Source organism: Aspergillus foveolatus (genome assembly GCF_047715535.1).
Source record: "Aspergillus foveolatus strain CBS 279.81 unplaced genomic scaffold BDW70scaffold_11, whole genome shotgun sequence".
Classification (NCBI taxonomy): domain Eukaryota; kingdom Fungi; phylum Ascomycota; class Eurotiomycetes; order Eurotiales; family Aspergillaceae; genus Aspergillus; species Aspergillus foveolatus.
The window spans coordinates 310,857-335,591 of NW_027396075.1; the positions used below are offsets into that span (position 1 = coordinate 310,857).

Genomic DNA, 24,735 nt, shown 5'->3' on the forward strand with positions numbered 1-24,735 from the left:
TAGCTAGATGCTGGTTTTTTTATGTGTTAGTTTAGGGTGCTTTTCCGTCTCCACCTGTTCGGGGCAGGTAGGATTGGCGCATGGCGGAATCTGTTGAGTTAGAGGTCGTCAGCAGCGTTGAGCGTGTCATCTGAGACCGGGATTCGAGTTCCTGAGAAGAGTGGAGCCAGCGTTCGGCATGATTGAGATGTAGCCAGTGAGCACTTGCGGTAGAGAACTTGTGAGGCCGACTAAATTGACAGCCGAATAGCCCTAGAGAACAAGTTGGCATTGGGAAATCGGATATTGTCCAGCAGTTCGGCGTGAAAGCTGCTGCGCGCAGCCGACGTTGACCCCCACATGACGAATCTCGATCGGTGCACAATAGGCTGAATCTGTAAAGATACGTGAAGGCTGAATTACTGCTGGCTCCTCTAGGTCTCTGACTCCTTGTAGTTGTTACCTCTGGGGCCAGACGACGCACCAAAAAAAGTAATATTGGCCAGTAGGAAGTCGCGCCACGTATCCTCGGTCTACTCCCCCTGTTTCCGAACAGCTCAAGAAAAAGGATCTTTCCCGACCCCAAGCTCATGGTAGCCTTTACTAAGACACGGTTCACATCATGAGGCTGAATCCAAACATCGCGTTGGTTACACGCATTGGGCAATACCCCCATCAGGCCACCGCGGATCAAATCTTAGTCAAGGGATGATCGCAGATGTTAGGGGCCGCCCGATTGTTCTTCCGCCCACTTCCATGGCGGTAATCACCTTGTCCAGATTGTATGCTTTGGCATGATAGCTAAACAGTCCATTCTAGTCGTTCCAATTCCAAACAGACTATCCCCAGACAAAGGAGGTCATTCAGAACCCGGTCGAGAGCAAACCTGGACATGAAAAGACGGCCCTGGCCCTGAACTAGTGCGCGATCAGGCCGAGACCAGAGGGTAGCTTGACGTTACAGAATCATGAGAGAAGTCTTGCACGTAAGATAAAAGATCATGGAGGATAACGGTAGGACGACGACAACATTGTGCAGGATTGCTGCCTTGGGCGTCACATCCCGTGATTCGGAATAACCTTGTTCCTCAACCGTACCAGGGGCACCTGACTCAGCAATCATTTTACGCCCCTTACTAACTCCATCCGGCAAATGAGGCTTGGCGTGCCATTATATATGCATCCCCCATTGGCTTGAGTTAGCCACCCGGGGCTGAGCAGGCCTTGGCATGAGTGCCAAGAACCCACCTCAGGGTGTGATTTGCAGCTATGTTTAGGGGTCCTTGGCCCGATCAGGCGCGACTTTTCTTCATCCATCGTCCTCCGTCCGCATCCTGCGTCTGCATTGGTGCTCTTCCCGACTGTCTGTTTATCTCCAGACAGACTCCGGACTCTAAACTACATATTGTACTATACTAGAAGTTGCAGGGTGCCGCCACCACACAATGCGCTGGGGCTCTCTGCTGTCCCTGGGTGGGGCCGCCTTGCTGCTGCAGGGCCAGCTCCAGCACGTCCTAGCGGATATTCCTATTGAGGCGACCTCCAAAGGTTAGTGCATACCAACCTTAACTATGGGCCATGTGAATATTGACGCACGCTAGACTCCCTCAAGGAGGCCGGAAAGACCATCACTGGGCCCATGTGGGAATACTACCTTGCCAACCAGACCGAGGGGATTCCCGGCAAACTGACCGACACCTGGTACGTCGCGGGAGCGATGTTCATGACCATGATCCAGTTCTGGCATGTCTCTGGGTATAACGAGCACAACTCGGTCGTCTCGCATGACTTGATGTTCCAGGCGGGCCGGAACTACGACTACTTTGACTCGAATTACAGTCAGTGGCTGGTATGCTTGTCTTTTTTCATTGCATCTTATGCGTCTTATGCGTCTTATGCGCAAGACTAAACGATCCGGCATGAATTGGACTTGATACTGATGTTCTACAGGGTAACGATGACCAAATGTTCTGGGGCCTTGCTACCATCACGGCCTCTGAAACCGGCTTTCCTGAAGTCAGCAACAAGCCCACCTGGACATCCCTAGCGCGCGCCGTCTTCAACATGCAGGTCAATCGTTGGGACGAGCGCGCGTGCGACGGTGGCATCACCTGGCAGATTCATCCCTGGCAAGCAGGGTATACGCTCCGCAACTCGATCTCCAATGGCGGGCTGTTTCAACTGGCCGCCCGACTGGGTCGGTTCACGAACAACCAGACATACTTTGACTGGGCAGAGAAGATCTGGGACTGGGCAGCAGCCAGTCCGCTGATTGACACGAATACGTGGTTCGTCGCTGACTCGACCTCCGGCTCCAATGACTGCGTGGATGCGGGCCGCATGCAATGGAGCTACAACTACGGGACGTTCATTGCAGGCGCAGCATATATGTACAATGCTACAAAGGATGTGAAGTGGCGCAACCGCACTGAGGGCCTCGTCGACCATGTGTTCAAGCAGTTCTTCCCAACCAAGTACACCACCGCGGTCGGCCCCGGAACCATCTTCTCCGACGTGGCCTGCGAGCCGCTGCAGACGTGCGATAGGAATATGCTGAATTTCAAAGGGTGGAGCTCAATGTGGTTGGCCATGGCTGCTATTATGGTGCCTGAGCTCCGCGAGAAGATCACGCCGAAGCTGCAAGGGTCCGCGCTGGCGATCGGGCGCTCCTGCGACGGATCATCCGAAGGAAAGAGCAACCTCTGCGGCTCACGCTGGTACCAGGATTCATGGGACGGGATCCAGGGGCTGGAGGTGCAGCAGGCGGCGCTGGGCGGGATCACCGCGAACCTCATGCTGTTGACCGACGTGGCGGCCAAGACGATCGATACGAACCCCGGTGCGAAGGAGCAGTTTCTGGACACGTATAATGACGACACGCCCGATGCGCTGCCGCATATCACGACCGGAGACCGGGTGGGCAGTTGGATTTTGACCGTTCTTTGGGGGAGTGGCATTGTAGCGGCCGGATGGTGGTTGGTGAAGCAACAGTGATCGGTGTTGTGTTGTGACTCGAATAGTTTTTTAATCGGGGGAGCAGAGCATACATTCTTCATACATCTGGCTGTTTTTGAATTGGCATTGAATCGGAATAAGCTTTTTTGTTTGCATAAGACATTGCTTGGACTAATGCTCGAAGCTCGAGACCAAAGGCAGAACAGTGGAAGACGCCTGCTGCCTGGACTATTGTTGTCGTTCTAGTCAAAGTCGAATAGGACAGCTGGCCCCCAGACGGGGTGGGATTGTACATATATCCTCCGCTAGAGACGGCTACATGGAGAGCTCAGGTGCAGGGGTTTCGGATGGAGTTGGTTTAAGCCTGGATTACCGTTTTGTAGGAAACACAGGATACACATATACAGAGCCATAAGAGCTATTCAAGCTCCTTCACAGCCACTTATCAGAGAGATCTTCCACCCAAATTCTATCTCACCTGATCTTTCTCCCTTTATACAGCCCCATAGACAACCCCCAACATATCAACCTCATCCCCAGCTCTCCCCCAAGCCCCAACGACCCCCCATCCACTCTCCGCTTCATAAGTGACACACTCGCTCGTCTCTGCGCCCACCGCAACCTCATTCCCCTGGTCCGTTGTGACACGCATATAAAAGATCCTCGTATGATCATTGTACTTACCCTGGCAGAGTTTCGTTGTCGTCCATACCTCCTCGTCAGCAAGGGTGAGTGTCTGTGCTGTCCCGCCGCTCCCGCCATGCGTGACTGATGTGCCATTTGTAAAAGTGAGGGTGAGGCTATCGAGCCGGTTGCCACCGGATATCGAGATGGAGGAGAGCCTCGTGGTCGATGACAGGGATGGGAGATCATTGAACCATGTTCTGGCAGCTGTCAGTTCTGGACCACGAGTCGCGAGGTAGAAGAGAGGTAATAGGGGGAATACCCATGCGGGCCACCGTAGAGATTACTCAATCGGAAAGAATCACTCTTTGTCCATGTGAATCTGCTGGTAATGGGGTTATGATCTGAGAGGATCGACCCGTTATTCAGGAACTTTTCATCCTCGTATGCCCACGACGTCGCCTGCAGAGTCAGTGCCGGACTTCCGCGGTAACTGTTGACAATCCCCATCAGTATCATCGCCTCTCGTCAATCTTATACCAAGGAGGACATACAAGATTTTATCGACAGTCTCGCATGTTTGAGTAGTGGTCGGATTCTCACAGACCACGGCGTCGGTCCCCTCTGTCGGCTCAACCCCGTCCAGAACCAGCTCCACCCACGGATTCACCATCCCATTCTGCGTCTCGAACGTGCGGATGTTCTCGCCGGACGAGGTATACCGCGCATTGGTGTCGCCGTACACGAGCACCGCATTGCCAATAGAGTTGGCGGAGATGTAGTCTGAGACTTGCTGGAGGTTTGCGCTACGGGCGGAGACGTCCTCCTCCTCCGATCTACCAGAACCGTTAGCATCGCTCTCAATCCCATCGGGCTAGAGAAGACTCGGCGAGGAATAACTACCCGGCGTCCGCATGCAGATTATAGCAGTCGACATAAACCCCGTCCTCGAGTTTCACCCGCATCACCGTAAATCCCTTTGGTGTCCAGCAGTCGAACCCGCTCGCATCGGAGCAGGTATCCCATTTGACCCTTTCGAAATCAATCCAGTCGTAGTTGGAGAGCGTATTTAGGCCTGAGCCAAACGGGACGCCGCCCGACGTAGAAGTGCGATATGGATGAGTGTCGGTCGAGTAAAGTGCGGCATGGTAGTTGAAGTCCTGTCACTCGTTAATATACATATCTTGTCATAACACAGGGATTGCACTAAATGACCTCTTGTACATGAATAATGTCGTAGCCGTACTCTGCGAAGCGCTCGCCAATGATCTCGGTGTTTTCAGTCTTGTCGCCGGGGACGTCATTGCTGTTGAAGATCTCTGGGAGGCCAGCGACGTTGAAGGAGAGGATGTTAAAAGAGCCCGTTGTGGCAGCGAGAGTGGAGGGTATAAGCGAAAGGAGAGGGATGGTGGACTTCATTGTGTCTGGCTCTGCTTCAACGGGATGTCGTTTTGGATTGGGGATTATGACATATTTATATTATACACATTGCAGGTGCCTGGAAGCGACACTCTTTCGGTCGACTCGTCCGCTACTAAGAATCGCTAGTGAGTGTGAAGAATCCGTTGATTAATTAATCTAGGTAGCGTCACGTTTAACCCTGACGATCATCGATAGGCCGAGGATTATATTATATTGACTGTTAAGAGTAGCGAGGAACCAGTGACAAGAGCGAAAAGCAGCACATGACGTACATTAATTACTACACACTAAACCTGCGGCTACAATGGGTTACAATAACAGCAACAACATATAGCAAATATGTAAAACATTGGCGACAAGAGGGCGCTGTAAGAGCGATTACAGCGCCGTGATCGAAATCCTCTTTGCGCCCGCATTCCCCGACAACAGTGCCGACCCGCTCGACTGCCGCAGGTGGTTCTCATGCTTCTCTGCCTCCTCCACGTCCAAACTGAACCGTCTCGGCCGCTGCCACATGCCAACCGATTCGTCCGACGACGCGGTCGCGGCCTGCAACCGCTCAACTGGGAGGCCGAACTTGGTCGCGATCTGCTGCACCCTCTCGTGCGCGGTCGCTGCATCGATCGCTGCGCTCTGCCCTTCTTTAGCGAGCCGCGTCTGCGCATGCTGCAGGAGCTCGAGATGCTGCGTCACGGCTTCAACGGCGCCGTTCTTCCTATGTTCGTCGCTGTTGAGGAGCTCTGACAGCGCGGTCTCGTGCAGTGTTGCAGCGGCGAGATAGTTTCCAGACGCGGTGTACAGGCCCGACAGCAGCTTGTTCATCTCTAGGGTGACCGGGTCGCTGTTGCCCCAGACTTGGCGCAGGTTATAGCAGATGTCCTTGCCGAGCTGGATCGCTGCGTTGACATGGCCGCGGCAGAAGCGGGTTTCGACCAGGCGCCGGCCGATCCAGACGACTGCAGAGAGAGACCAGGTCTTCTGAATCATCCGCGAGGTCCAGAGCTCCGTGAGGATGGACTGGAATGGTTAGCTTATATGAGACTGATGTAGTCTACAGGGACCTTACCTCAAGGTCTTCGAACATCTCGTGCTCGCCTAGTACGGTGATGAGATCGTTGAGCTCGGTAAACGGCAACTCGGTGAATTCCAGCGGGATCTCCTTTGCATTCTTCATGATCCCCTGGACGAGCATCTCTGACTCGACGACCATTCTTTTTGCCATCGCTTCATCCGTGCACTTGTTGGTCTGGTATCCGCTGAGGTACAGGCAAAGTTTGATGGCAGTGAAGATGGTCTCCATTGCTCGCAGGCTGTCGGTTAGATGGGCAAAGGAGTGGAACACGCCAGTTACAATGGCTGCATCTTCAAACCTGCCTGCGTTGCACAGGTCACGCACAAGGCCTGTAACCTGGGCGACAATATCAAATGTGTAGTTCTCGTTAAGGCTCTCGCGGCGACACATGTCGTAGAACACATGCACAATCTCTTTCTGGCGAGCAGGCCGTGCCACCGACAAGGTACTGCAAAAGTATTGGTACAACTGCACCTCGGTGTTCTTCGCGGCTTGGGTTTGCTTTCGCTGGTTTTGCAGGCGAAGCAGCTTGTCGCCAGCTGCCAATGTTGGCATGAGGTCATGGCTCGCAAGGCTCTGCTGGAAGTTGTTGTATATTTGTCCTTCGTGGGTCAACTCGTTCAAAATCTCTCGTGCCGACTGCCGCTTGCCAAAGACTTCCTCAAATGCCGCCACAAAAACAGCAGGCCGGTGTTCATCCAAAGCCTGACGATGCGCAGCCGGTGTCTCTTGAATGACCTGTTGGCGTAGGCTATTGATCAACGCATTGCCTTCATCAATGTACCCGCATTCCAAGTAAATCTCTGCCAGTTTACGACCCCGGTCGGCAAGGGTCTGCTGATTTCCAGTGACCCGAATAACCTCGTCAACGTGCCCAGTGAGGATTTTGGCCCCTTGTTGACGCGACGTGGCAGACTCGGAGCTAGCATGCATTCGGCAGATTTCCTGTAACCATAGCAGAGTTGTCGGTGCCGACAGTCCCTGCTGCTGCTTAGCCAGAGTGAGCTCCTCCATGTACAACTTTCTTGCCTCGGGAGTCGCTTGACCCTGCCGCAGGTACAACTGGGCCATTCGGTGCTTTATGTCAATTGAAAGGGGGTCTTTCATGTCCGCCAATGCACGGGAGGCTTCAGACTGCGGAACCCAGTCGTGCGTGTTCAGTACCTGCTGGTACAGATGAATAGCATCACCCGAGTGTTGATCACTCTCCGCAGAAAGCTCTGCTAGTAGGAGCGTTGCATCGCGTGTTCGGGCATGTGTTGGTCCGTACAGCTTGCGGCAGAGCTGCTGATGTTCCGAGGCGACCAGCAGGCGCTCCATATGGTCCGCCTTGACAGCGGAATGCGTCAGAAGGGCCATGTAAGCAGGGTATGTCTTGGGAAGTAAACCCTCAAGGAGAGCGCGATCGTAGCCGTCCTTCTCATCAAAGCGCACTAAGGTCGGCCACAGGTTCCGGTACACCCCAAGAGCTGCATCCCATTGCTTGTTTTGCTCGTAAATTGCAACGAGAGCTACAGCAGCACGCACGCCTGACGATGAGATTTTGCCATCCCGAATGCAAGCCTTGTATATATGACGGTAGCTGCTTTCGGCTTCTGCACGACGGTCGAGGCGAAACGCAAGATCGCCTTCATAGTAGCGGCTATCAAGCGTGTGCTTATCCTTCTCGCCCAACCGCAGCGCGAAGAACTCGCTAACCTGACGCAGGAGAACCAACGCTCTGTCGAACTGGAAAGTATTCTCGTAGAAGTCCACCACAGTCTTGACAACTGTCGTAACAGACTGCACTTCCACCTGCTCGGCAGTTATCGCTGCCTTGAACGCATTTCCGTAGACAATACTCGCTGTCGGGACATCGAGTCGACGGAACAGACAGTAGGCGTGGTCCTGAGCTAAGTCGGCCATAATAGGAGCTTCGTCCCATGAGAACTTCTCTTTGGATCCGGGGTCCTCAAAACTAGGCCATGTATGCTTCAGCACTGCGCATACGATCTCGCTTCCCTGGCGCCATTGGCTGTCTTTCATATACTGGCGCGCCAGCTGGTGGCACAGCCGGAGTAAAGGCATCCGCGAACTTGACTCAGTCGTCACGGCAGAAGCGATACTATCGATCCATTCAGGGAGCATCTTACTCTCCTCTACTGAAAGGTTACCCATGTCGGTAGTGTGTCCTTCCTTTGGTATGGCTCCTTCAATGAGATTCCGTGCTAGGGTCACGGCATCCGCATGATACTGCTGATTTGTGGACTTGTAGTACTTCCATAATTGCATTCCCAGAGTCCGATCCATATCGTATAGTTGCATCTCACGAGCCTCCCGCCGTAACTGCTGCGCACGGCTGGCCATTTGTGCAGACCGAACACCGCCCTCTGCCTCTAAATCGGCGGACAACTGGCGGAGGAGCGCAGCGGCTTCGTCATGGTGGCCTTGTCGCTCGAGAAACTTGGAATAGTAGAACACGACTTTTGTCTTCTGGTCCCATGGCGCCTTGTGCTCTTTATCCGGACCGCACAAACTCTGCCACAACTTTGTCAAAACCTCCTCAGCTCTTGCCGGCTGAGAGTTTTCTTCATACATCTTGGCCAGTGAGAGTGAATACTCTACTCGACGCGGATCCGAGGCATCCATTGAGCGAACCATGGTCTCGTACTTTGCCTGGGCGAGCTCTAATGCAAGATCATCTGGGGGAGCGATGTCAAAGTTACTGGTGAGGTACTCGGCCGCAGCCATCGTTTCCGACGAATACGGCCCGTATACTTTGACGGTCTGGTGGTAGAACTGTTTCGAGACATCGTATGCTTTGTCGTGTTTGTTCTCCTTGTCACAAGCCTTGACCAGCCGGTCAAGATATTGTAATCGTTGAGCGAAGCTGATGTCTGACGACCCCCAGCCGTCCAACGCCATGCCTCGGAGTGCGTCTGTTTTCAAGCCAGCTGCGCGGTCCGCTCGACCTGCGCCTTCGGCAGTGGCAACAAGAAGCTGCTCGAGGTCGTGTGTGATGGGGTGGGTTGGGCCCAACCTCATGCGACTGCGCGTCCATGCTTCGTATAGATGCTCATTAGCCCAAGGCGCCTGAGCCCGGTCTGCTGCACGGGCGCTCATGATGAGGCTTTGCAAAACGGCCGGAGAGTCAATGCCTAGAACATCGCGTCGTACCGTCACGGCAATCTTGTACAGCCTAACGATACTCGACCTGCTGAATTGAGACTCCCGATTGGTAAGCTCTAACTGGGCGAACAGTACCGAGTCAGGCAGTGCGCGTTGGAAGGCTTGTGAGTAAGAGACCTCGTCCTCTGTGGCCATGCTCGAAGAGAGCATATGTGACATCCAGTAGCGGGCTGTATATTCTAGCAAGATAAATGCATCAAGGTAGCGGTCTCGCGCGAGAACAGGCATCTTATCCCAAGATATAGGTATCTCATCCGTCAGGTTTCGGCGCACCCATGTCAAGGCACGAATCAAAATGTCGTGGTGTGCATCTCCCAGGGTGAAATTGACTACCTTTCTCATTTTTGCCCTAGCTTGAATATGTTCACGGATGATAGGGTGGCGGAAAGTGATGAAGCCGTCTCGCACTGTAACCAGCCGTCTAAGAGGCTCGAATACGTCCCGCTCTATATTCCCATGCCATGTCGACAGCTTGTAGGTCTGTGTGTTGACACAGAGCAATTGCTCGACTTCATGGGGCCGCAGCGGACGCTCTGCGACCGTAAGCCAAGCAAGGAGGCTATGAGTGCCGGGTCTCTGGAGATTGGTGTGGCGCAGATGCAGGTCAATGAGCCCTCCCAGGTTGTTGGGGATCTCGCTAACCGCTGACTGCATATCACTGTAAGTGTGCTGAGCGCGTATCTCTTCAACAGCCAGCTGCGCCCATATAAAGCAGCCCTGACAGCGAGATGCAATTGCAACTATCAATGGCTGACGCTGCGATGTACTCAGCCCGGCGAATGCGGGATCATATGTCACCATGTCGTGGATGGAAGCCGTCAGATCGTTCTCCGTAATAGATGCGTCCATAGCAACCTGGTGCGTCGTCGTGGTTTCGCGTATAGGAATCTGTTCTTTGTTCATTGGACGAGTAAAAATTATCAGTTTAGACGGGGTATCAGCGACAGTAGCTTGTAGAAGCTCAAGAAAAGCTCCAGCGTTGCTCGTGGCGTTTTTTATTTGATCCATGCCGTCAACCACAATCATGAAATGTAGATTCGATTGTGCAGCTGTGCGGATCGCCGTCCACAGAAGCCCCTCGACCTGGGAGTCCGATGCGCCGCTTTCAGCCTCGGTCAGTGCATCGGCAACCACTGCAATTATATCGTCTTGGGTCTTGCGACTCGTTACGCAGCAGTCAAGCATTTGTATCAATATGCCTTTGAGAATGCTGAGGGTCAATGTCGTTATATGTACATCAGACCGAATTACGATGGGAATGACATTCCAAATGTCATACTCCGAAGAGACCTGTAGGCGCTCAATCGTCCACTGGGCCAGTGCGCTCTTCCCAGCACCTGGGTTTCCTCGCACAAGCATCAAGCTCCGCGGGCCAACTGTGAAGGTGGTTAGATGTGACTCGAACCACGAGAAAGACCCGTCTGCCAGCGAGTGGGCTTGGCTCTCAAGCAGCATCTGGAGAGGGCGGTCTTGGATCTCGAGGAACTGATAGACAGACTCCAGGTCGACGTGCTGCATTTTGGACTTAACAGCACTCCAGCTCGCCTTCCGTATCCGGCGCCAATGAATGGTGAATCGACTGAAGTAGCAGAAAAAGCCGTGGTTTAAGACCTCATTCATAGACTGCCAATTTTGAGTTCGCATAACCTGCCGGTATTCCGAGGATATATGAACAATCAGTTGTAGTAGGTGGGCGTAGATCTCAGCAACCTCTCGCTGTAACGCCCTCGAGCTCTGAAATTCGTTCTCTTCTTGAAGCAGGTACGAAATTCCCAACGTCACCCGTCCATATCTGCTGAAAATAGCATCGATCATCTCGATATTGTCGATTCCCATCTATCACAGTCAGAACCGTCTAGTATGCAATACTGCGAACGTACCTCTAACAAAAGCAGGGTTGCCCCCCAGATCATCGTGGTCGCCTCTTCGGCACCATCCATGAAACTTGTAACTGAATCGCGCAGAGAAGCAACAGCAAAAGCTAATCGAGACGCTCGTCGCAGAGTGCTGTCGAGGCGACTGCCATCCGCGGGCATCCGCCGCAGCCGCTCGCCGGCAATGGCATCGAAAAAGACATCAACCGTAGGTGACTTTTCCTGAAGTTCATCGGGAGTTAACCCCAGACGAGTATGGCACTCCTGGGCCACTGCATCCACCGCACCCCGCAGGATCGGGAGGGATGTTGGGCCACCGTCGACAGCATTGGCCGTGTGTGCAGGCATGCTGCTCGACACGGCGGTAAACCCCGACATACTGTGCGACAATGAATACTCAACTTCTGATGTTGTCCACACTCCGCTGAAGATTTTGGTTGGTAATTATAGCGAAAACACAACACTGTTGTCATGGGGTGCGCTGCGCTCGGCTATCTTGACATCTGACATCACGAGTCTGTTTACCGCGAGTCCATCATTGGGGGAGCCAATATACCAAGCACCGCTGCTGCGGAGAAGCTCGTCTTGCTGAACGGACGCGGAATTGGCGTAGTCGTGGTGTCATGGTGATAGTTTGGTTTGTGGTGGTGTGTTGATGACATCAACCAGGGAATGCCTCCTTGGGATCTTGGGCGGATGTAGAGGAGCGATTTTCACTGGATGGCGTGAGATCGGATGTCTATTCATTGGAACGGTCTGCGGCAAAATATTCGTTGCGATTAGCTGGCAATGCGGGTTGAGATGAGAGACGATCTGAAGAGTAAGTGGAGGGGTGAAGTGATGAGGGTAAGAGTATACAATCACGTGGGCCATTCTATGCCATATTGTACCCTTCTCTATTCTCTGATAGAACTGGACAAAATACAATATGATTCTCAGGAAGATTATGCTATTCTTCACAATAATAAGCCCGATATGTGCATCCTCATTTGATTCTTTCTAGATTTGTCCAAGCATCACAATTTCGCCGCCTCCCCCTCCAAGTCGAATTCCGTGGTACACAACAGGAAAGTGTCCTTCAACGCCTGTGACAATTGAATCGTCAGCACACCAATCAAACTGCGGACGCTGTCCGGTTGCCCTGAAATAGATATGGGAGAAAACCCAAGTGCAACTCACCCCAAGTCTATACTTTCTATTCACCTCCTGATAATCCTCCGCGGCCAGCATATCACAGAAATGCCTGATGGACGGATAATGTACGATCGAAATCTCATTCCACCAGTCCTCTTCGGGTCTGTCAACACTCCCCCTCGAGTCTGAGAAGCCCGAGTCCGAGTTTGGGGCCGCAGAGCGCCCCGCTGCCGGTCTAATGACATTACCGACGAGTTTGGCGCTTCCGCCACGTTTTGCAGCAACAGGATTGAAGCCCTATGCTTGCTTATCAGATGACGAACTTGGAATGAGATGATGGATTGGAAGGGGTCGGGCTCTACCTGTCCATATTTGTAGTAATTCTCCTTCCCACCGGGGAAATGGAAATGCAGCAGATTCAACATCGTCACCGGCTTGTCATGCTCTTTGGTGAACTCCTGCATGAACTCGAGCAGTTCCGGACTGACTTCAAGGTTCTGGCCTTGTCCGTCATTTCCCAGTTTTTCTTTCATCCTGTCCAGACTCCCTGTCAACGGCACCCGCTGCGCATTCTTCTCCCTCTTCAGCTCCGCATCGCGCTCTGGATAAGTGTTCAGCAGTCTGCTCGGGATCCCTACGTGAATTTTATACTCGGTTTTGATGTGCGACGCAAGAGCAGGCGGGAACAGCGGTTCGCGCGGGTTCGGTGGTTGTAGGAGAAGAAGGATATCCCATTTTTCTGAGAGGAGAGGATCCTTGTCGAGGAGTGTGGGGGAAATAATGGTCCGACGGGGACGGGATGCGACGATGACTTTTGTGCTGGCAGCCTTTTTGAGTTCAGAGAGGAAGTTGGTGGAGTTTATCGATGGGTGCAGGGAGAGGAGGTGCAATGAAAGGGCGGGCATCTTGGGTTATTCTCTTTTGACACAGGATTCCAATAAATTGATGTTAGATGGATAGAAGAATGAGTTGATGGTCGATGGAAATTTAAGATAATGGTGAAGTAAATGGAGGATGGCTGGATTGTTGTTGACGGCAGTTGTGATGGTTAAGCCGAGGCTCAATGTGCGGAGATTCACGTCACTTTGAGCTATGTGGCATATGGGTAGCTGGAATTATTGGAGACCAGCCGATCTACAGAGGTCACTGTGGAGAGAAGCGAAAGTATACTGTACGTTATGAGCTTAAGCGTCTGCATCTCTGTGACTCGCATTGTATACAAGCTATTTGCAGGTACAATCAAGCTATTTTGATCCAAATGGGTAAAAGTATTTTTATTCTTTTAATTATTTTTCACTGCTCCCCGCATATCTCAAAATATAGTACATTTTGGTTCCTCCTCGTAAAATACATTTCCTCATGACTCGTTAAATGAATATATCGCATTAGTCCATTGTTTGCCTTTTGTTGCAAGGTACAGGGATTCCTCGACAACTATAGGGCATAGTTCTGTCGTGCTTGGCAACGTGCGCGGCCTCGATAGATTTAGTGGCAGGTATTTGAAGTCTTCTTGACTCGGCGTATCCGTCATGGCCAAGAGAATCGAGAATCGAGTCAATTCTGGGTCATTTGACCTGCTAACGCGTGGTGCGACAGGTGGCTTGAGCTCTGGTGCTTGTGCTTGGTACTCTGTTCTCGGCGACGCAAAGAACTTGCGGCCATCGACGTGGCTTGGTTGCTGCAGTCGCCGCTGTCGCGGTTGCCTTGGTCTTCGTGAGCTAGCGGAGATTTTAATTTAGTATTATTATTAGCCGAGGCTGGCGTCTTCATTTTCCCCGTCCGGGTGTCCAGTGGGGAGTCGAGACTTTGATGAGACCAGCGTGAGTCAGGGTTGCGGGAGCCAGTGCCGTGCCCGTGACTAACGCCAACCCCTCTTTTCTTGAAGCGGAGAAGGGAAAGGCGGTGGTCGATTCCATCACACTCCAGCTTCGCCTCCTATATTATCTAGCGAGATAAATGCGTTCTGGTAGTTGTAGTGATGCTGGCCGTGGTCTTGATGCAAAGGCACCTGGTAATCCATCAACATCGGGTCGAGGTCAATTCCAATCGCGTGGTGCGATGGAGGGCGGATAGTGAACCCGCCTTGGGGGTCGACGGGCAGCCAGTTAGCGGTGAAACGAGTCGTGCCGTCGGGCATCTCTAGCGGGGTGAGACTTGTTTCCTTTACATCGCGCGATGCGAGGGACCCAGCCGCGTTAGCGCTACTATTGGCGCTGAAGTCTGGGAGCTGGTACACCTGTGGGACATCGATGGCCGGTAAGTCGTGCTCGTCTGTGTCGCTAGCGATGGAGTGATGGCTTGAAATCGCGCCCGGCGAGCTGATTCCTGGCTCCGCCGTTGGAGAGAGAGCGTTGGCACCGGCAATCGAAGCACCCGTAGAAGGAATGTTCATGTAGAGCGCGCGTTCGGTCGCTACTTGCGATGCCGTGCGGAGAAGGTCGTCGAGCGAATATGGGCTGTTCTCCGTTTGTACATTCTCGAATCTGTTAGGACCGTCGAGTCAGCATCCGCTGCTTTGGCAGCTCTATACTTCGCCGTGTCCATACCTCGGTGAAAGTCCCTCCGACCGGGCGGAAAAGACGCCGCCGGTTTGGACTGGAGAAATCGGCGGCAACTGCTGGTAGCGCGTCTTGCCTGACGCTGGAGATGCGAAATCGTACCCTTGGTCCATCTCCATCGGCTGCCACGGCGGGACATCGAAACTGCCCACGCCGAATTGGTTTCGATACCACAACTCCTCGTCACCAGCAACACCATGCTCGTAATTGAAAGTCGACCCTGAATTCGAGTTCGCGAGATCGAAGCCCCAGTTAGGGACATCACACGGCATGCTGGCCTCTGTCATTGTAATCTCGAGAAAACTATTCTGCCTGGGCCGATGCAGGTAGCCTCTCAAGCAATCTCAGGCAATGCGCATAGCAAGTCAGGAAAGAAATGATAGCTTCAGACTGCAGTCTCAGTCTCAGACACGGGAAGCTGCCACAGAGGCAGACGAAAATGGGCCAAAGCTGGGATTTAAAGCCGCCGTCCAAACTTTTTAGCTATCAGGTCAGGTCACGAAGTGGACAGGCCGAGAACGGACGGCCAAAAGGAGGAACCTCTCCCCATAATAATAATATAGTCGAGCTAGTCCCCAGACTACAAACGTTATACTGTGTAGTTTAGAAGCCGGGGGTAGCTTCGGTAAATTGGGAGCTGGCGGTGATTCGATGCCCGCAATGCTCTCCCCCACACAAGGTCCGTCACCCCATGTTAATGAAGGAGACCTGCAGAAGCGTGGCGACTGGAGACTCGACTGGAGAATCGACCGTATGATAATGCAGTGCCTATGGGTTGAGTGTGGCAGATGGCCAGAATCGGTTCCTGCCAGAATATTAACCGAGTTTTCCCCGGATTCTGGATGATTCTTGTGCGGAGGTTGGTCGGGTGTGGTGGCAGGATGCAGGTGCACGCTAAAATTCGGCTGATACTGACGTCTCGGTAAAAGACGAATTAGCCGACTCGCTGAGCTGAATCTCGTCTTGGGAAGGATCCATGATGCCTTGCCGGCTGGGGAAAATCCTCCGGTCGTTATGTCCACGGTTCCCCTTTCGAGTCCGTTTGCTTGGGCAACTGGAGACTGCAGAGACAAATCATGAGCGATGGGAGAGCATTCACATGCAGGGTTCTCGCTTCCAGAACAATGGACAGGTACATGGTATAGGAGTAGATCTATCATCACATATCGTAGCAAAACCATTATTGTGCCAAAGTATGTACGTACAGGATTATGAGGACCGTCAACGGTCGGACAAAAAATCAAGGCCCAAACAATCAAGCATTTAACGGATCCTGCCCGTTTCAAGTTCGGGCAGGATCGACTATAAGGGCCGCTGGGCCAGCCATCCAGAGAGTCGGTGGCCATCGAGCGCTGAGGAGCGCTTGGCAGACGGATCGAATTAAGATTAGTGCACCCCGCAACCGAAGAGCAGACACAAATTAGAGGAGCTGGGCCTAGAGAGCCAACCCGGTCCCCTTCCTTGTCCACCGGTACAGCGCTAGGACAGCCTTGCGCCGGTGGCGAATCTCGCTGTGATTGACTGGCCTCCCTCGTGCTTGGGCAACGGCACTGCGCATGACCTGCCGGAAATTTCGCTGGTATTCGGTGTTCAGGGTCACCACACAAGATTCCGTCGCTCGGATCATCACCTCGCATGCATTAAGGATTCCTTCGCCCGCTTCCTTCTGCAGCCGCTCAACGATCAGCAGGAGAAGGAAACTGCCTTGCAGCAACTGAATGCCAAAGAAGTAGGGCATGAAACTAATGTCTGGGTCATATCGGAGAATCTGATCGACCGAGTCGGCTGCGTCCAGCGCATGCGAGATGGTCGATGCGAATGCGGGGGAGGAGGTCCAGAAATCTTTGTCCTCGATCAGGGATACGGGGTCCCATTTGCCCACCAACAGGATATGGAGCACGTGGACCAGGTATGATGCATACGATATGACAGTTTGCGTGTGCCATGCGTATGCTTGCGAGAGGGATGGCTCGGCTGGTAGATGTTCGGTCTGGGCGTGCGCATAGGCGGACAGCGGCGCTTCCGGATCGGACGTAGTAGCGGCGAACGTGGTTAGGCTAGCCTTGTAGATCTCGAGCTGGCGTAGAACTTCGCTTACATGGACGTTCCACGCGTCCTTGCCGTTTAGTCGCATGCCAAGCATCGGATGGTTCCTCGCTTGGTTCAGGTCAATGAGTTCGCCGGTGATCGTCATGAGGGGAAGGAAAAAGCCAAACACGGAATGATCATGGCAGATGAAGTTCGGAAACAGGCGACGCTTGTTCTTGTCGGCAGAGAGTAGGCATTGCGGCCCATCTGGCTTCGGGCTGTTACTGTGAATGATCCCTGACTGCCATGATGCCTCGTCCAGCGGTAGTAGTAAGTCTTCGCTTTCGGCATCCAGCAGGGCCAGCGGCCGGTTGTAGCACAGTGCGAGATGGCGGTCCATGATATACAGAAGCCACCAGGTCCGCCGCCGTTCTTCGCGGTGCTCTTCGGTGATGGTGTTCTGGTCCTGGCGATCACAGACGCAATTGAGACTGGACCGAGTTGGGTTTGAGTAATCAAAGACGGGGCCCGGGTCAGCCCCATCCCAGCCTGGTAGAGAGTATCCAAACGGCGGACTTGACCCTTCCACTTGGGAGTCGCCGTTCGGCATCACCTCGATCTCTTGATTTAGCTTGAGCTCTCGCGCTAGGGTGAAGGCCGCATGCCACCACCGCATACTGGCGGCCTTCTGCTCACTGGACGAGATGATAGAAGCTACATGGATGTAGGTAATCACATCGTCGAGCGAGCCTGCCGGCCCTACCAGGCCTCTATCGTCTCCTCCTCCTTCGAACGGATGGTGCACCGTAGTGGGCGGTAGATCCTGACCGACGCCGGCGAACGCTGGGTTATTGGTGGCCGCCGCGGCCGCTGCTGCAACCGCTGCTGCGGCGCCGCCCTGATCTTTGAAGGAAACATGAATCAACGGTCGCAACAAGCGAATAGTGAGAGCGCAGAGAAATTGGCAGATCCTTTTCCGCTGGGGAGGTGAAATCGGCAACGAAAACGCCCTGTCATCCAAAGCAGCTACCCAGAGCATACTCGAAAGCAGTGCCGGACTGCTGGGTCGTGGCGCATCTTTGCTGAGGAAGGAAACCTTGCGCAGCAAATAGCAATGGATATGGTGGCATACGGGGTGCATGTGAGTTGAAAATGCGCTGGTGAAATATAGATCAAGCAGGTCAAAGACCAGCTTTCGAGGTAGAGTCGCCTCCACGAACGGCATCAACGGCTGTAAAACCGGGTATTTCAACGGTGCTGTAGAGGTTGACGGCGCGTTGGTCGCTTTTGACCCTTGCGAAGTCCCAGCGCTGTAGGCGGCCAGGTCGACACCGTTCCATACATCAAACATGCGAGGAAATGGCCCTAGTCCTTCGCCAAAAGCTGGTCCATTCAAGAACTCATATGACCCTGGTGATACATGCGTCCCGGCGAGCCATTCCTCAGTAACATTCCCGCCGAGTTCTGGTCTCCGGACGGGAAGTTGCGGGTCAGTCTGAGACCGTCTGCCATCAACACTTGGAGCAGAAACGGTGGGAGCATTTGCCGGTGGCGATCGATGGTGGAAAGTCGATGCGGGAGAGACATGCCCTGGGATCTCTGTACCAGCGGCTGCCGGTATACCATTCATGGTCTTAGCCGGAGCCGGCGTCTCACTGGTCTCCATTTTGTTCTTTGCTATTTCGGCCAGCTTGGATCGTGCGATACGGCCTCGCTTACGACGCTCGCGCGTGAATTCGCAGGTGATCTCGCTACGGAGACAGCGCGAGCACGGGAACTGGCGGTCGCATCGAACGCGGCGGGCATGACAAGAGTCACAAGCTATGCGGTTGCGCCTCCATCGGCGCTTTGTGGAGGAATCCGGGGGTGCGTCGGTTTGAGCGTTGGGGACGATCCCGTTCCCCTGGTGGGAGGATGCCATTTCAGGACGGCATTGGCGAGTAGACGGACGAGATTTCGACGTGAAGCGTATAAGAACAGGCTGAGTTGGATGGAAAAGTCTGGAAGGAATCAGGGAAAAGCAAGGGTGTTCCTTCGGCGGGGTGTCGGGGTCTCCGCATGACAGTTGACTAACCTCTTTAAGCCAAGTACCCCGTACGAGGAAGCATGTTAGGTACTCGGTAATCGGTACCATATGTAGGCACCCTGCCTAGCATCGAACTGGTGCCGACCTCGGGACTTACTTACTAATCCGGCACATGATCATCATCGGGGCATCGTATTATACGAGTTAAGAGTACACGATACGGTCTTTCCTTATTTAGAATCCCAACATCGCTAGCCCTAGTATCTCTTGTTTACGATCGCATTCGCACCGAGACTCACAATCGTAAATCTCTTTAGTTAATTAGTTAAGATGCTAAAGAGTCGCAGGGCTTAGCAGCAGCATGATTTTCCTTATTGCATCGCATGCCTCTCGACTCCTGCCATAACCACACTCGAAATATATGCTCCTGCACTATTTCGCCCACAAGCCACTGTAAACGTCTGCGATAACCAGGCGTCTTTCTGTCGCACCAGCCAAAGATTCTGATTAGCAGAAATGATTAGCCGCGGTACTATTCCATTGCTTAGAAAGGTGTAGCGATGTAAACCGCGTAGCGTTCGTCGACTTCCTGTAATGGGGCCAGTTGATGGGGCCAGTTGTCAACGTCAATACAGCGTTCATATGCGTCCATTATATGAACTGGACCTGTATATATTATGCTCCCCGCGCAGCATCCTTATACTTCCTCAATGCAATATCGCGCTGGCTCGCATGATCAACGATCGGCTCCGGATACCCGTTCGCCCTCGCGATGTCTCCCGCACCCCTCTCATACGGCGCATGTATAGCGTTCCCCTCCACGCCGCATAACTCGGGCACCCAACGCCTGATAAACTCGCCGTCAGGGTCGAACCGCTCACTTTGGCGGATGGGGTTAAAAATTCGGAAATAAGGCTGCGGGTCTACACCCGTGCTTGAGCCAAACCCCCACCCACCGTGGTTGGAGGCGAAGTCGCCGTCGATTAGGTGCTCCATGAAGTAGCGCTCGCCGCGGCGCCAGTCGATCAACAGATCCTTGCACAGGAAGGAAGAAACAACCATGCGACAGCGGTTGTGCATCCAGGCAGTTGCATGTAGTTGGCGCATTGCGGCGTCGACAAGGGGGTATCCTGTCTTCCCGGCCGCCCAAGCTTCGAAGTGGGTGTTGTTGTATGACCAGTCGATGTTCGTGAATTCGAACTTGAAGCATTTGTTCATGCTGACAGCATCAGCTTCCGTGCTAATTGAAGGAGTTGGGGCTTACCAAATGAACGGCCAGTGGACCAGAACGTGCTTGTAAAAGTCTCTCCAAGCGACTTCACTAATCCAAGATATATACCCAGCCTCGCCGCGAGATAATTTACCAGAATTTGCTTCGCGTGCCTTCGCAACGGCCGTCCGCGCGCTCAGTGACCCGCATGCAAAGTACGGACTTAGTTTTGACGTTGTCTCGCCCGATAAATAGTTCCTTTCATCAGCATAAGCTGTCGCTTTCTCTAAAAACTCTTCAAGCCGCCTCAAACCCTCATGCTCACCGGCGGGAAAAGCGCAGCGGATACGGTCCGCCTTTTCCGCGTCGTCGAATTTCTTATTTTCCGGCGCCGCCGGCACGGGACATTCAAATAGTTCTTTGAAATAGCGCCTCGCATCACCCGGATTCGAAGTCGCGTCCTCAGAGACCTCCAGATATTCCGGGTTCTCATTCAGAAAGGCGAGCCATGACCTGAACCATGGACTGTAGACTGCGTACTGCCTTCCTTGCTGCGACGAAAGGACTCCCGGTGGCACAACGCACGTATCGTGCGCAGTCTCGAATCGGATCCCGTTCTCCGCGCAGAGTCGAATAAGCTTTGCCTCGCGCCGGAGCTCGTCAACTTCGTATTCGAGATTGGCGAAGAGGTGATTCGCGCCCCATTCTTGGCAGAGATTGATGATGCGTCGCGATATGTCCTTTCGACATGCCTGTGTCTCCATATATAAAGGGACATCGAGTTCCCCTAAATCTCGTTTGAGCTGCTCCAAAGTGCGCAGTGTTAGATCCACGCGCGCCGGACTTGACAGGTGAGCAGTCAAGTCCTCTGGCGAGAGAAGGTAAAGCCCAATGAGGGGGAGCTTGTGCTCCCGCGCAACCTTATACGCCATTTGCAGAGCGCGATTGTCGTGTAGACGTAGATCGGACTTGAACCAATGCACCACCGCCGCGTTCGCGGTGATCGCATTCCGCTGAGCGCTCGTCTCTGTGTATGCTTTCTGCCATGATTCAATCGGCCGCTCCAGAATTCCACTGTTGTAGGCTTCGCATCGCGCGTTGCTCATTTCTGGCGGATAAAAGTCGCGCAGCACGATGCCGAAATCTGCCGTTTGTTGGGCATTGGGGTGGTATCGCTCGTCAGTGCCATTGGAGAGTTTGCGCTTCTGCCGCATATTCCAAGCTTGCGAAGTTTATTGTTCCTTGGCTGTGCTAGCTGGCAGAAATTGGGCGCGGAAATTGATTATGTACCTATTCTGCAATCGATCGATCGGGACCGTGTAGCTCTGACGTCAGGACATGTAAATGATTGATTGTTTACCCGCACATATCTTCGATGTTCCTCCATTCACAATTACCTAGGCGAAGGTATTGTTCCATTATATTCGAGCATTTAGTGTTGTTTAACAACGTGCGCACTGAGTATGTAGATCCACAGATCACAGACCCCTGGAATCACACGTGTGAGGCATACGGGGAAAGAGACAGTATTTGTCCGGATGGACCCCGATGCTGTTCCTGATTTCCTATGGGTAAGCAAAACCCCAGCTCCACGCAATCTACTCTCTAGATGTCCTCGTGGTTGGCTGGCGGGCCGATCTAGATCCAATAGTGTGGTTGCGGTGGCTCAGGGTCGCCGATCATTGTGGGCGAGGGTGCCCGTCAACATGCCAAAGCCCACGAGACAGGAGTACAGGACCGCAGATAAAAGCGGATCGTCACCTTTATCTTTGCCCGGGCCCTCAATGCTTGAATGAAGAATGTCATTGTCTGCCCATGTCACCGGAACTCTCGCCCCCTGGCGTTGGCGGCCTTAATCTTGACTCCATCGTCACCGTTGTTCTCGCCTGCTTCGCAAGCCTCATCTACTACAACGCCATCGAGTTGATGGTCCTCTGTCTAGCGACCTTCAAGCGGCGTGGCAGTTTCTACTTCTGGTGTCTTGTTATCGCATCGACCAGCCTGATACCGAATACCAGCGGATACATCCTGCTATTCTTTCGCCCTGACATCTCGCGCTTCGCTGCCATAACGCTCGTCGTTCTCGGTTGGTACGGGACCGTCACCGGCCACTCGCTCGTCCTCTGGTCGCGGTTGAACTTTGTTGTCCATAACACGCGGCTGCTGAATGGTCTCTTAGTCCTTATCATTATTGATGCGATCATCCTTCACGTCCCAACCACCGTCCTGCTTTATGGTACCGTTTCCCCCAATGAAAGCATAGCGCATACCTTCAGTGTAGGGTATGGCATTGCGGAACGGATCCAGCTGGTCGGGTTCTGTATCCAAGAAGCGATCCTCTCGGGAATTTATGTCTGGGAGACTGCCAAGCTGCTGCGATTGCGACCAGAGCGTCGCCATCACCGGATCCTCGCACAATTGCTCGCCATGAACGTCGTCGTACTAATTATCGACTTCGTTGTCGTCATCGTTGAATACGCCGGCTTTTATGCTGTACAAGTGATGTTTAAGCCCGTCGCCTATAGCATCAAGCTGAAGCTGGAATACGCGGTCTTGGGACGGTTAGTGCAGATTGCCCAAGGTGGATCTTCAGCAGCATCGGGGCCCTTTGAGACGATACCCTCGTCTTCAGCTTGTGACAACCAGCTCCATGGAATCTGCCTGCTTGGGAACGAGATCCACGGACTAGAGAGGCAAGTTTCGAAAAGGTCTGCGCCGGTTAATGCAGGATGAAACATCCCTTTTCCTCCATGACGAGGAATCAAGAAAGAAGAACAGAAACTGTGCGATTGCCGCGTAGGGATACGTCAATGCGCTCTAACACTGCGGCATAACGTCCTTTGAGAATTCATCCTTCAGCTGAGGGAGTCGTGTCCATCATAGCAGAGGTTATTGTTAAGCTGCTCCGAGTCCGTAGACTTCCTGAGGGAAGCATAAGAGATGAGAGGTCTCGAGATTGCAGCGGAATAGGAGAAGACAGAGGATTATTGGGATCTGATGGAGTATCTGAGGTGTCATGGGAGGTTCCAAGATCTCCGATCGCAGGACCAGACACGCCCACAGGCCACACGCCCTACCGGAGACATTGGGGAATCCACATCCATCTATTTCCCCACAGTATGGAGCACTATAAGATCTAGATTCCACTTGGGATATTTTCTTGTCCCTTGATGATACTTGTACGATATAATGTTTAAGCACGTACATGGTTATAGATTACAAGATCATCATCGTTGAGGCCTGACTCAGCTCTGACAGCATCTTTCGTAAGGCCGACTTCGGCGTCACATTCCAACCTACAACCCTCCTCTTCTTCCAGCTCCCTCACTTCCTCTCACTATCATCCTCATATTCCGCAACTAAACATCCTTCAATTTGGCACAATGGCATCTCAATCATTTCCTCCTCCCCCCGTCGACACTATCGACTGGAGCAACATCGGCTTCAAAGTTCGCGAAGGTACTACCCCTCTTTACCCTCTATGCACCCTTCAACCACACAAACACCAGTTAACCAGCTTTCTGCAATAGTAAACGGCCATGTCGAATCCCACTATACCCCTGCCACGAAATCCTGGTCGCCCCCAAAACTAGTCAAATCCCCCTACCTCCCGATCCACGGGATGGCTCCCGGGTTGAACTACGGCCAACAAGCCTACGAAGGCCTCAAGGCTTTCCGACACGCCAACAACAGCAAGATCACAATTTTCCGGCCAGACCGCAATGCTCTGCGCATGCAGCGCTCCGCTTCGTTTATATCAATCCCACCTGTCCCTGAAGATATCTTTCTGGAAGCCGTCGAATTGGCCGTTGGGGCGAACGCGGGATTCGTTCCTCCCCATGAAACAGGGGCCGCGATGTACATCCGTCCGCTTATCTTTGGGTCTTCTGCGCAGTTGGGCCTCTCCCCGCCGGAAGAGTATACCTTTGTAGTCTTTGTCATGCCGACTGGTGTATACCACGGCGTGCATGCAGTTGACGCATTGATACTGGAGGATTTCGACCGTGCAGCACCAGAGGGAACAGGGAGTGCAAAAGTCGGCGGAAACTATGCGCCTGTTCTGAGACACAGTGCGAAAGCTCATGCCGAGGGATTCGGGATTACGCTGCATCTAGATAGCCGGACGCGTTCGGAGATAGATGAGTTTTCGACGAGTGCTATGATCGCTGTTAAGAAGGATAAGGAGTCTGGGAAAGTCACGCTGGTCCAGCCGGATAGCCCTAATGTTATTGACAGTGTGACTGCGGCATCGGTCTGCGAGATTGGGAAACGTTGGTTCGGATATGATGTTGAGAAGCGGAGGATTCCCTATGAAGAGTTGAATGAGTTTGACGAGGTGATGGCTGCTGGTACGGCAGCGGCATTGGTGCCTATTCGGAGTATTACGAGGCGATCGAGTGGGGATAGGTTTGAGTATGAGTGTGGTGGGGAAGGGGCAGGAGGCGGAGAGGTTTGTGTGAAGCTTCTGAAGACGTTGAAGGGGATCCAGCTCGGGAAGATTGAAGAGAACTTGGGATGGAATCGCATTGTCAAGGCGCCGCCGGCGGAGTGGGTGGGTGCTGCTGATGAGAAGGAGGAGGCGGGAATTGAGGTCCCTTAAACCTGTCGCATGATTTGTACTGCATCCAAATTGGTATATTAAAAGTGCTTTCATGATCCAGTCATACGACGCTACTTGTCCTATAA

General features: G+C 53.1%; 9 protein-coding genes across 9 annotated transcripts; 3 read left to right on the forward strand and 6 right to left on the reverse strand.

Moving 5' to 3' along the window:
• The first annotated feature begins 1,011 nt into the window (after positions 1–1,011).
• On the forward strand, positions 1,012–3,392 carry BDW70DRAFT_131766 (glycoside hydrolase family 76 protein). The gene is made up of 3 exons (XM_073736046.1): positions 1,012–1,526; positions 1,580–1,827; positions 1,929–3,392. The coding sequence occupies exons 1-3, from the start codon at positions 1,424–1,426 to the stop codon at positions 2,970–2,972; spliced, it is 1,395 nt and encodes a 464-aa protein (XP_073598258.1). The 5' UTR covers positions 1,012–1,423; the 3' UTR covers positions 2,973–3,392.
• Positions 3,393–3,426: 34 nt separating this feature from the next.
• On the reverse strand, positions 3,427–4,977 carry BDW70DRAFT_166040 (endonuclease/exonuclease/phosphatase family protein; the record flags this gene model as incomplete). The annotated part of the gene is made up of 5 exons (XM_073741891.1): positions 3,427–3,817; positions 3,880–4,050; positions 4,112–4,393; positions 4,461–4,717; positions 4,773–4,977. Coding segments are annotated over 5 exons (1,306 nt in total), but the record flags the coding sequence as incomplete, so codon positions are not given.
• Positions 4,978–5,340: 363 nt separating this feature from the next.
• BDW70DRAFT_166044 (tetratricopeptide repeat protein) lies at positions 5,341–11,751 on the reverse strand. The gene is made up of 4 exons (XM_073741892.1): positions 11,100–11,751; positions 10,499–11,055; positions 6,046–10,429; positions 5,341–5,996 (listed from the first exon to the last, which is right to left on the reverse strand). The coding sequence occupies exons 1-4, from the start codon at positions 11,469–11,471 to the stop codon at positions 5,358–5,360; spliced, it is 5,952 nt and encodes a 1,983-aa protein (XP_073598260.1). The 5' UTR covers positions 11,472–11,751; the 3' UTR covers positions 5,341–5,357.
• Positions 11,752–12,109: 358 nt separating this feature from the next.
• On the reverse strand, positions 12,110–13,132 carry BDW70DRAFT_157872 (uncharacterized protein; the record flags this gene model as incomplete). The annotated part of the gene is made up of 3 exons (XM_073740429.1): positions 12,110–12,178; positions 12,273–12,524; positions 12,590–13,132. 3 exons carry the CDS (start codon positions 13,130–13,132, stop codon positions 12,110–12,112), a joined length of 864 nt encoding a protein of 287 aa, XP_073598261.1.
• Positions 13,133–14,054: 922 nt separating this feature from the next.
• On the reverse strand, positions 14,055–15,501 carry BDW70DRAFT_12504 (uncharacterized protein). Its single transcript, XM_073734850.1, has 2 exons — positions 14,774–15,501; positions 14,055–14,710 (listed from the first exon to the last, which is right to left on the reverse strand). The coding sequence occupies exons 1-2, from the start codon at positions 15,070–15,072 to the stop codon at positions 14,143–14,145; spliced, it is 867 nt and encodes a 288-aa protein (XP_073598262.1). The 5' UTR covers positions 15,073–15,501; the 3' UTR covers positions 14,055–14,142.
• A 719-nt stretch (positions 15,502–16,220) lies between these two features.
• On the reverse strand, positions 16,221–18,734 carry BDW70DRAFT_157874 (Arabinolytic transcriptional activator arar; the record flags this gene model as incomplete). Its single annotated transcript, XM_073740430.1, has 1 exon — positions 16,221–18,734. One exon carries the CDS (start codon positions 18,732–18,734, stop codon positions 16,221–16,223), a length of 2,514 nt encoding a protein of 837 aa, XP_073598263.1.
• Positions 18,735–19,162: 428 nt separating this feature from the next.
• On the reverse strand, positions 19,163–21,263 carry BDW70DRAFT_166051 (deoxyribodipyrimidine photo-lyase PHR1; the record flags this gene model as incomplete). The annotated part of the gene is made up of 2 exons (XM_073741893.1): positions 19,163–20,058; positions 20,104–21,263. 2 exons carry the CDS (start codon positions 21,261–21,263, stop codon positions 19,515–19,517), a joined length of 1,704 nt encoding a protein of 567 aa, XP_073598264.1. The 3' UTR covers positions 19,163–19,514.
• Positions 21,264–21,795: 532 nt separating this feature from the next.
• Positions 21,796–23,011, forward strand: BDW70DRAFT_166055 (uncharacterized protein). The gene has a single exon (XM_073741894.1). It carries the CDS (start codon positions 21,865–21,867, stop codon positions 22,780–22,782), a length of 918 nt encoding a protein of 305 aa, XP_073598265.1. The 5' UTR covers positions 21,796–21,864; the 3' UTR covers positions 22,783–23,011.
• A 174-nt stretch (positions 23,012–23,185) lies between these two features.
• On the forward strand, positions 23,186–24,707 carry BDW70DRAFT_131778 (branched-chain amino acid aminotransferase). Its single transcript, XM_073736047.1, has 2 exons — positions 23,186–23,508; positions 23,580–24,707. Exons 1-2 carry the CDS (start codon positions 23,433–23,435, stop codon positions 24,647–24,649), a joined length of 1,146 nt encoding a protein of 381 aa, XP_073598266.1. The 5' UTR covers positions 23,186–23,432; the 3' UTR covers positions 24,650–24,707.
• The last annotated feature ends 28 nt before the right edge of the window (positions 24,708–24,735 follow it).